General features: G+C 37.6%; 2 protein-coding genes across 2 annotated transcripts; one reads left to right on the forward strand and one right to left on the reverse strand.

Annotated features, from left to right (window-relative positions):
• Positions 1-1,357: 1,357 nt before the first annotated feature.
• On the reverse strand, positions 1,358-2,788 carry LOC309492333 (E3 ubiquitin-protein ligase RNF182). The gene is made up of 2 exons (XM_082161268.1): positions 2,287-2,788; positions 1,358-2,186 (listed from the first exon to the last, which is right to left on the reverse strand). The coding sequence occupies exons 1-2, from the start codon at positions 2,714-2,716 to the stop codon at positions 2,128-2,130; spliced, it is 489 nt and encodes a 162-aa protein (XP_082017394.1). The 5' UTR covers positions 2,717-2,788; the 3' UTR covers positions 1,358-2,127.
• Positions 2,789-4,931: 2,143 nt separating this feature from the next.
• Positions 4,932-10,351, forward strand: LOC309493508 (uncharacterized protein). Its single transcript, XM_082162669.1, has 3 exons — positions 4,932-5,009; positions 5,798-6,080; positions 9,197-10,351. The coding sequence occupies exon 3, from the start codon at positions 9,267-9,269 to the stop codon at positions 9,861-9,863; it is 597 nt and encodes a 198-aa protein (XP_082018795.1). The 5' UTR covers positions 4,932-5,009; positions 5,798-6,080; positions 9,197-9,266; the 3' UTR covers positions 9,864-10,351.
• Positions 10,352-10,628: the final 277 nt, after the last annotated feature.

Below are 10,628 nucleotides of genomic sequence, written 5' to 3' on the forward strand. Positions count from 1 at the left end.
ATTGAGAGAGACGGATTTGATGGTACAAATTTTCTCAGCACTTTGTGATTCTTGTGTTGAAGCAAGTTATCAAACAGAACGTTTTCATCACTTCTGTGTCTCATGTCGTGCTTCACAGTTGAGATTCCAGACATGTAATTAGCTGGAATTCTTTCAGCATGTGCCGGTCTGATGATCGGCTGGGCAGAAACATTTTCCCTCAAATAGGGTTCATTGACTCCTAATGGTCTTGAACTGCCTGAATACATTTCTGATTTAGGTTTTGAAATATGCTGATAGTCAAATGACCCAGGCCTATAATCATTTGCTGCATGCATTTCATTCCTCCGACCTTTCTTCATCAGCCATGGAGGCAGATTAATATCACTAGAGCTCTTTTGGTTCCCAGTGAAGTATAAAGGATTTTGTTCCTGTTGGACTGTTTGGAAAGCATAGCTTCTTTTGGCATCAATTCCATCATATTTGACGCTTGACAATTCAACAGAATTAAGTCTACTATTGACATTGGATGAGGTGTTTGGGACTGAACGGTAATAGATAACATCTGCAGAGGCTCTTGCCTCAGTGGGACTGAAGCTTGGATTTTTGGCGTTGCCATCATTTCTCTGGCTGAATAGAGAGGAGTTGATCCTCGGCAGCGGATATTGGTTTTTAAATTGTTCTACGTTCCTTTGAAGAGTGCGTCTTTCTGAATTTTGGGTGGCTGGATTAACACTTCTGAAATTTTCCAACGCCTGTTTTTTGATCTTTGGATCATTTTCCGTGACGTCTCCTAAAGACATAATATACTGAAGTTATTTCTAAATAGATATGGCAGCAAATTTAAAGCCAGATTATTTCAATGTTTTCTGAAAAACACCTAAAGCCGTTCTAAATATTTACAGACTCAAATTATTCTTGGAACTAAATCTTACCTACTGACAGTTCTGGAAAACATCCCACAACAGTGAGAATCAAACAAACCAATGGCAGTCTATAGAAAAAAGTAGTCATTTTTGTTAGAATTATAATAATGGAAAAATGGGTTTATGAACTGTTGCAATTAAGCACTGAATGCTTACCTCAGATAGTATTGAAGAGACATGCTTCAAAGACTAATGAACTTGTGCTTTTGTGCCACACAAAGCTTCTTTTTTTTATAACACCTGCTCAAAATTACCCTACTGATGTGGGCTCACTGAAACACTAATATTGTTGATCAGTATCTGCTGATCACTGATGAGGCGCACCTGAATGCATTTAAAGCTAAAGACACACACATTTGCAAACACACACTCACATATCTCTATGGGTCCTAAACATTTTATGAAAATGGGATTCTGTCCTTTCTGAAAACAAGACAAACAGTGTGCTAAACTTGTCATAAATATTATAAAAGTTTTATTTGGTACACATGTAGAGGTATACAGTAAAAATATGTTCTCTTAATAAATGTAAAATACTTAAAATAAATATATAAAAATAATTTGTGATCTTGAAACTTGTACAGTACAAACATGATTGAGACTCTTTGATACAAATGTAACACAGAAAACCTCCTTATAATTATTCTAATTAAAAGGATACAACAAATACAGGTAACATTTAACAATTCTTCCATACAAATAAATTACCATTAAAAAAGGAGTAAACTTCCTTTTCTTTCCATTATTTCGTAACAGCAAACAACAGCACCAAAGAGATGACATTGGCCTAAAATGAATAATCTATTGGCAATGTGATTCATTTCAGCCAAAAACTAAAGAAAAGCTGTTTTTTTAACATGTTTTGTTCATGTTTATGGGTTGCTCTGGGACAACCATAAATTTCTGTTATGGCAACAAGCCACACCCAACAGCAAACAGTCCCACTGGCATTCCATGCACCTCTTCATTGGAAACACAAACAAAAACACATCATGACATTCATATATTCCCATTGCGAGGTGTCAGTCACTCATAAGCACGAAGCAGGGACCTGACACCAACAGACATTGAAGGGTCCACCCCAATTATTCAGATTAGTAGTAAACCAGTATGTTTTTCAACAGTTGATTCTTCGCTGATTACACCTGGTCCATTAAATCGTGCACGTGTGGCTTTGAGGAATGTCTGAGAACAACAGTTTAGACGATCAACAACTTTGATTTCACATCATGTAGCAGGACATCATTGCCAGGTCCCTCAGGTCTTCATCAGTCAAACAATCTGAAAACACAAATGAAAATTAGTATTTAGGTACTCAATTAAAGTATTAAATGCAGATGCCAGTTTAATAACGAGCACGTTATCGAGGTCAAATACTCACTTCTCCGCTCACGTTCCCCGGTGACTCTTTTGCACAGGCGCCTTATGCTTTTCATCAGGTGTCCTTTTCGGGATGTAGGAGCAGGAGTCGGTGAAACGTCCTCTTTTGGTGGGCTGGACGCGTCCCTCTCGGGCTCCTCGGTGTCATCATCGTCATCCGTGCATTCCTCCGAGCTGCGAGCGGTTACTATCCGCTCAAAAATGTCCTCGTCTACCGGCAGGTTGTCTTGGACTCTCTCCGCCGACAGCGAGGTGGAGTGACGGCACAGCGGACACACTATCCGGGGTCCGGTAACGGGACTCTCCGCCGATCTCGCGAGCGTCAACAGGCAGCTCTCACAAAACGAGTGTTTGCAGCTCAGGTGTCGAGGACACCTCCGACTGACGTTGTAAGTCCGGTAGCAGATTCCGCACTCCGATTCTGGAACCATGATGTCCTGGTTGCTTGTTTCTTGTTGCGAACTCCTCTTAGTTGACAGTAAAGTCAAGTGCCAGTGACTCACCTCGGATTTTCTTATATAGGCTAGTTTGGTGAAGGCGGGTGAAGGGAGGCGTGTTTCGGCACTCACTCCCTCGCATCTCTTTCTCGGGGAAACTTCCTTTAGCAACAGGACTTGCGTTTCCAAACAAACTGTGATGTCATCGGCTCTAAAAGCGGTGATGTCATTTGCCCTCCAAATGCATGACCTTACATAACAACAAAAGTTCAATCAGATTGCTCTACGTGTCTTACCACGTTTTTACACATGTAATTGTTATTTACGTTTATAAATAGAAATTGGGCGAATAGAGGTTGATTGGGACACTTTTACCAAGTAGCAAAGTGGCAAAAGGTGTCACCCTGAATTCACCCCTAAAGCTTGGGATTCCCCATTTACTGATTTTGCCAGGCATTTTAGATTTATGAAAACATCTTCCCATCATCAAAGGGAAAACCGAAACCTTTCCACAGTGTGTGTGGGTAGATCTTACTTTAGGGTTAATTCTGGTAAATCTAGTAGGCCTAGTAAATCATTGTCAAAAGAGGGGGTTTTCATTTCGTTTTTTTTTTTTTTTTTTGATATAAGGTGACATTTAAACTTGTTACACTCAGAATTATGTAAGGTTGTTAAAACTGTAAAAAAAAAAATATATATATATATATATATATATATATATATATATATGTATATGTGTGTGTGTTTTATATAGGACAATGTCAAATAAATGGCCTTTTTTCTTTTTTCCCTACATAGTTTACTGGAATCAATGTCTTTATGAAACACTGAGTGCCCCAATCCTGTAGGCTAAGTTTGGAGGAAACAACTGTTTTATAAAAATAAACAATTAATTACAGTAAGGGAAATACAATACAGCAGAGCTAAGAGCCTTATCCAAACAAAACCACTCTACCTCACTGTGATTTCCCAGAATGCACCCCCTCCCGTTTTCTCCCTCCCCGTCATTCCCTTACTTGGGCCTGGGTGTGCCTCTAACTCGAAACTGGCTTCAGCCGGCTTGGCCTTCCCTCTGTGCTTTCTGCCACGGGACATTGTTCTTCAGAACCCACATCTGTAATCTAATGCTTTTGTGTTTAAATAGAAGTTCAGAGTTTATCCACATTTTTAAGAATTCTTTCATCTTTTTCAATGTATGTGGGCTTAATAATGCATGAACTTTATTTGAACAGCATTATGAGTTTATGGCTTTCCAGACTCATAAACCCAATTTAATATCACACACACACACACACACACACAATATAATATAATAATTTCTGTGTTTTCCCGTACTTCCTGAAAGAGGAGTCATGACATGTTATACGTGATCAAGACGAAAATAAAAAGTCAAAGGAAGTTGAGAAAGTCAACCGTGGGAGGTGGGCTGAGGATATGTCACTTCCAGACAAGTTCAACGTGCTGTTAAACACTCACTACAAAACAAGACATGTGACCGTCTGCACAATCTTGTGAGACTCAAGGGCAATTTTTTTTAATCATTTACTCATGTAACAACACCAAAATGCTAATCAGTTATCGTTGCCCATGGGGTTTCCATGTTAGTGCAGATATTATGTCTGTGAAAAGTAAGTGCGTTGTGTCCTTTTTCAGCGTATACAGGCCTAATAATGCCCCAACTTTATTTGAACAGCACTGATAAATGAAATTATTGATATTTAATGGCTTTGTGGATGCATAAACCTTCCTCTTTTGATTTTGGCATGATGTTCTTTAGTGCTTAAAGGAAGTGATCCAGTAATGAAAATGTCGTGATGTTCCAACTTGTTTTCTGCGGAAAACAAAAGAACATATTTTGAAGAAGGTCTCGCCTGTTTCTGTCCATATATAAAAGTTAATATGGTCCGAAACAACACCGGACCCACGTGACTTAAACTGTACTGATTTTTTTTTTAAAGATCAATCCAGAAAAGTTTATATAAGCTGTATGCACTTCATATGCACTTTGAATAGTGATAAATAGGGGTCTACTAACCTTTTCCACCAAGAAATGGTCTCTTTTGTGCATGATTTTCTGGAGCTCAGCTACAACTACACAGACTGTCAACACACTCTCAACAGGTAAATTATTTATTTCCTAAAATGTCTATAAATTATAACTTTTGTAAATTGTAGCATAGCTAAATTGTAACCGGTTTGCGACCAATCATGTCTCTTTCTCTTTTTAGTTTAACAGAACATGTAAGTGTGAGCAGCTCTGTTCAGTTAATCTTCTCTTCTCCACAAAGTAACAGAGATATTGAATCTATATGATCCATATGTCCATTTAAAAAAAAAAAATTAATTACTACTTTATGCCTAAACATGCAGTCACAAAAAACATCATAGCTATCCCATGACTCGTCACTTTTTTTTTCTTTTAACACAGTACAGGGCTCACATACTGTCATTTTTTGCTAATTTTGACCTTCATAAACATAATTGTTTTTACATAATCAAATGGAAGAGACACACTGTAACTCTAAACTCAATTGTCTCCATCATAACTTCATCATGCAGAGAGAAACTGCCACTCAGAATACACACATAATGAAGGACGTAAAGACTTCATAGAGGATTGTGAAGATATTTGACTGGAACTTGGTCTTCATTACATCGATATCGTGTTCAGTGTCAATAGTTATTTATTAATGTATTCAGCGAACAACTGTTAGAGCATTTTTTGCTACAACTAGATATTATAAGACCAGTCAGATAGAAGACTAAAAAAACAATAAGAATAAATAATATATATTATATATATTAATAATATGAAAATAAACTATTGTTGAAAAGGTTATTTATAACACCATTAAGGTCCTACATGACTTTCAAAGCATGGTTCTTTATGGAATCTTATAGAAAGGGTTCTCTTTAGCACCAAACCCTACATTGGTACTGTACAGAACCATCGACTGTATCGAAAGTAAAGTACATTTGACAAATAAAATGATGTAAAAGTAATATTTTACATAGTGGCACATCCATGAAAGCATCCCACAGCAACAATAGCTCTTGTGCGGTTCCCTCTCCTAGTAACCAAGTCATCTCTTGATAATACATGTCAGTGAAACCAGCTCCCACCCCAGCGATATGAAGCATGGCATCAGGGGAGGCAAAGAGACTGAAAGAAAGAGACGGCAGTAAACGTGCAGAAACATACATGTGCGGCGTAGAAGCAGGCGGTGTTAAACGGTGACAAAGCTGAGTCAAGAGTTTGTTTTCCGAGACGTTAAACTGACCCAGAAATGGACCCTGTCCTCGCGTTTGAAAAGGCACAAACCGCTTCATCGTGAGAGAAAACCGAGGCGCTGGACTGGTGAGTGAAACTTTCATCCTTCTTTCACACTTTGAGCTAATATGAATAGATACATGAATATATGTTCACTATTGTGTTGCCAGTTTTCTTGAATAAATATCCTTAGTGTAGAATTTCAGTGTAACTACATGCATTCTTTCTGAAAACAATATCATTGTGTAAGCAAGTCACGACCAGATGACAAGTGTTTTTGTTTGATGTTGTGTGGTATTTCAGATACAATTGTAGATTGCCACTACAAATGTGAACAATCAAACACTTGAACACTATTAAATACATGTTAAAGTCCACGTCTGCACTTCTAAGATATTGTTGCTGTGATTCAATAGAGACTTGCATTGCTAGGCAGCTTCTCCTGTGAGTCATGGTTGCTTTGACTATATTTCCCCATTGAGAGTTGGATTGAAACTGCAACACTAATGAGACAACAGACAGCTGGGTATATTAGAAGTAAATGGCGCTAAACAATTCCGTAATTGTCACTTTTCGTATGTGCAGTCATCATAAATGTGTACACTTGTTTGAGACTTATGAAACTGTTTCCAGCTAAACCTGATGAAATTCTCATGAATATGTGTTGTAACTCCAATACCAGAGATGACACTTTCATATTTACCATATGTTAGTGTATGTACACATTTAATAATCATAATCATGAGGTCTAGGTGAGGTTTTGCTAAGACAGTTTCTCAACATTTCAGCACAAAAGTGATTTCATGTGTGAGAAGTGACTTGTGAAACTGGGTCAGTTCCACTTATTTATAAACTAGATTAAGCAGGTTTAATCTGGTAAAAAAAAGTGTTTCATCTTTGTATGCATGTATATATGTAAAATGGTTATGGATATACCAGCTATAGCACTTAAAACTTACATTTTTCATTTTTCTTACAAAGTATTGTAATTTTAGCAGTAAAACACTGTAAAAATGCTACAGTAAAAACCTGTTTGTTTATCAGTAAGTTCGCTTACTATAAGTAGATCAAACGTGACATTTTGTGTAATTTTACAGTAAAATACAGTTAAAAAAATATAGTTTTTAGAAGTGAAAAAGAAAATGTCATCTTGTAAATTTGCATTCCCAGAATTCCCTGTATGTGTGACATTTTCATATTGGATAGATTCTCATTTAAATAATGTTTCTTCTTAGTTTTTATCAGTTGTATGAGTTATGTGTTAAATGAATGTTTATTGCATTATTTTAGTGGTAGTGTTTTGTGTTTGTGTGTATTTGCACCTTCTACATAATTAGTATTTATATCATCTTGTGGAAAAAAATACTTTTGATGAGATTTCTTTTTCTCAAAATAATGCATGCTTTGCCAATCCGTGGCATCACTGCTTCTTATGCTGCCTTCACATGCTGTCAGAATTATCATAAATATGAACTGCCTCGTTAAAACTGGACACGGCCTCTCAAGTCATATTTACCACTGGGAATCTCAAGGATAATTTTGACACCCAAGTTCCCGAGTTGGGCGAGTCATAAACTTTAAACATGGCAGAGGGGAGAATGATTGCTGCTGTGATTGCTATTCTTTATTAGTTATTTCACAACTGCTAAATCGTCTTGTCTGCATATTTACATATATGAATAATCATTTGAAGCATATTGTGTGTTTTATACACAGCGAAAATAGCTTGCATTTGACCGAAATGCCACAGTCGTCAGCAGCTGACTAGATTGCGCTGTGAATGTTTATACGGCTTTCAAAGAATGAGACGCTAAATGTCATTTTGGCTTTAATACGATTTTTCCAATAAATAGGCATGAATAAACCCTGTGTTATCCATAATTCCTGTTCTTTCCGACAAACAAAGCACTTGAACGTGGCGATCTCGTAAACTTCAGAAGTGGGAAGAATTGTGTTTTGATAACACGCGAAGACAGCGTAAGATGAGAGTCTGAGATGTTTTAAAGTCCCCCTGCGGTGAAAATCAAGTTTTTAATGTTGTTTATCAGTCTATGGGGTGTTTGAATATGCTTTAAGACAAACCATGTGCAAATTCATAAGTCAACACCATTGCTGAGTATTTTCTCATTACTCCAGTGAACCAAAGACAGTCTCAAAAATCGCGGTTTGAAATCGCTGGTGTTTCTGACATCACAAACTACCTTGTAACCAATCAGATCAACGTGTGATCATCAACGAGTGGATCTCTGAGCTGAGTGAGTGAGTGGAGGCGGGGCTAATCGTTAAGGGATTTAAAAAAAAAACTTTTAGATGTGTCATTTTGGTGATCAAAGATGAGTTTTAAGGGATACAATTATTGACTACAGGGAGGCCTTAAAATTGTTTGTTTATATGAAAATGTTTAACCCTCTACCGCACCAATTATGATAGACCTATAGAAAAAAAGATTTGACTATTTTTTCTTTTCAATGGCTTAACTTGAAGTGCTGTAAAAAGAAATTGGAAAAAATATTATTTGAAGGTACTTTATGATATATTGCCATACAGCAAAAACATCCAATAGTGGACATTTTTTGAAAAAAATTGCCATTTAAATTCGAATTTTTTCCATAATACAAATGCCTTTGCAGTCCTTAACATATGACTATAATCAACATTATATCACTAGCATTAATGTTGTTATTGTTACAGCTTAACAGATTGCAGCTGAACTTTCTAGCTAGCTAAACTATTGCAATAATGTCATTCCACTATTACACAGTGTTGCCGCTTGGCAACACAGACATTTGATCGATTTACCAAAAACGAATTTCATAAAAACTTTTTTGAGTGGTGAATATGTCATCATAACGTACCTGAGGTGATGTTTCCGTTGTTTTTGTGGTCCTTGTTTGTTACTGATGTTTTAGTTTACTTTCAGCAACTAGCGACAAGAGACGGCAGTCTGTCAGAAATCGCGCCACAGAAAAAAACTGCATGTCATGTGACTTAACCAAAGCACATCATTGGCTAAACTAAGGTCTTCTCATTCCAACAAAAACACCCGAATGTTTTCTTAAAGAGACAGTGGCAAGGAAATGAACACAAGAGTATGTTGCCATATGGCCACACCATGCGGTAGAGGACATTCAAAATATAGCACCAAAAACTAACATTCTTTCTCACTGAACAGCTATTTAAAAATTAAAATACTTTTTTTCTAGGTTAATTCAGATCCTGGAAGACCCTCCTGAAGATTCAAAGCTCTGTGGCATCATCCCAGCTTCCTCCATCATGTCAGAGACTCGACCAACCCCTGCACAAACTGAGCTGTCTTCAGAGTCTCCAGAGGTGGAGTGTCCAGTCTGCTATCAGGAGTACGACCAGGACTCCAAACTCCCGCGCATGCTGGAGTGCCTTCACGTCTTTTGCACGGAGTGTCTCCGCAAAATCCAGCTCACTCCTTTGCACCCGCCTGACCCCAACAGCGGCCCCTCAATCTCTTGCCCCCTGTGCCGCCACTCCACCCCGCTACAGGGTGGCGACGCTTACTCTCTCCCCTGCAACTCACGGATTCTCGCCCAGCTCCCTCCCGTTGCCTTCCGCCTGCCCGCGTCGGTGTCGGCCCGGCTGGCCACGGTGACCCAGCGCCTGGTTCTGTCCCTGGGGGAGAGGGATACCCGCTTCATAATCCTGCCCACTGTTAGTCTGAGGGTGGAGCAGATGGGAGACCGCACAGAACGGGGAAACTTGCATCGAGAGAGGGAGGGTTTGAGGAGACACAAGAAGAGCCTGATGTTTGTTCAGGTTCTGGCTATCATCTTCTGGATTACGTTCGTGCTGACTTGTGTTTTGGGGGTTGTGTTTGGGCCAAGATTTTTTCACAATTAAGAAGTTAAGGACATGGGTGTATATCCTCCAAATGCATTAATTTATTTATTATCTCCCTGCATCTTCCAAATGAGAACTTTTAGATAATTATAAATAAATCATTTTGACAGGTTGGGCAATTAAATCTACATTTGCCCTAAAATATTTGAACATTTGATGGTGTATTGACTCATTATTTAAGTTTAGTTAAATTTAAACAAAAAAAAGTTACATAGTGTACCTTAAAAAGAAATGGGAAAATTGTGAGGTTAGTTTTGAGAATAGCTCTACTCTTGTGTCATGAAGATTTTATTTTGTTTAATATTTTGTTTAATTCAATTTATTTTATACATTCAAGTGTTCAAATACTTTATGAGCCCTCTCTATATGAATTATTTTTCATATTACAATGTGTGTGTAGGCTTACAATTATCTCTGTCCTTGACTGTTATGTGAATATTCATCTACATATTTTGTAAATAAAGAATGATATTCTCTCTTTTCTCAAATTTATGTATGTTGTTTTTTAAGCAAATAGAAAAGAAAACCTCTTTGGTTTTTAATTTGAAACAACAACAACAATGATTGGCATTTGATTGTAAGACTTTTTGATCTGTAAGTGGTTGAATGCAATGCAGCATCATGGAGACCGTCCAGAATGGGCTTTTTCAGAAATGATAATGAGTCCCTCTTGTGGATGATACACAGGGATACATCTGTGAACGGTTTTGATTGCATGGCAAGGTGTGCTGGAAATGACTGAAAATATTTGCTTATAAAATAAGA

The sequence above is a fragment of the Leuciscus leuciscus genome, assembly GCF_965113295.1.
Source record: "Leuciscus leuciscus genome assembly, chromosome: 2".
Taxonomy (NCBI): Eukaryota; Metazoa; Chordata; class Actinopteri; order Cypriniformes; family Leuciscidae; genus Leuciscus; species Leuciscus leuciscus.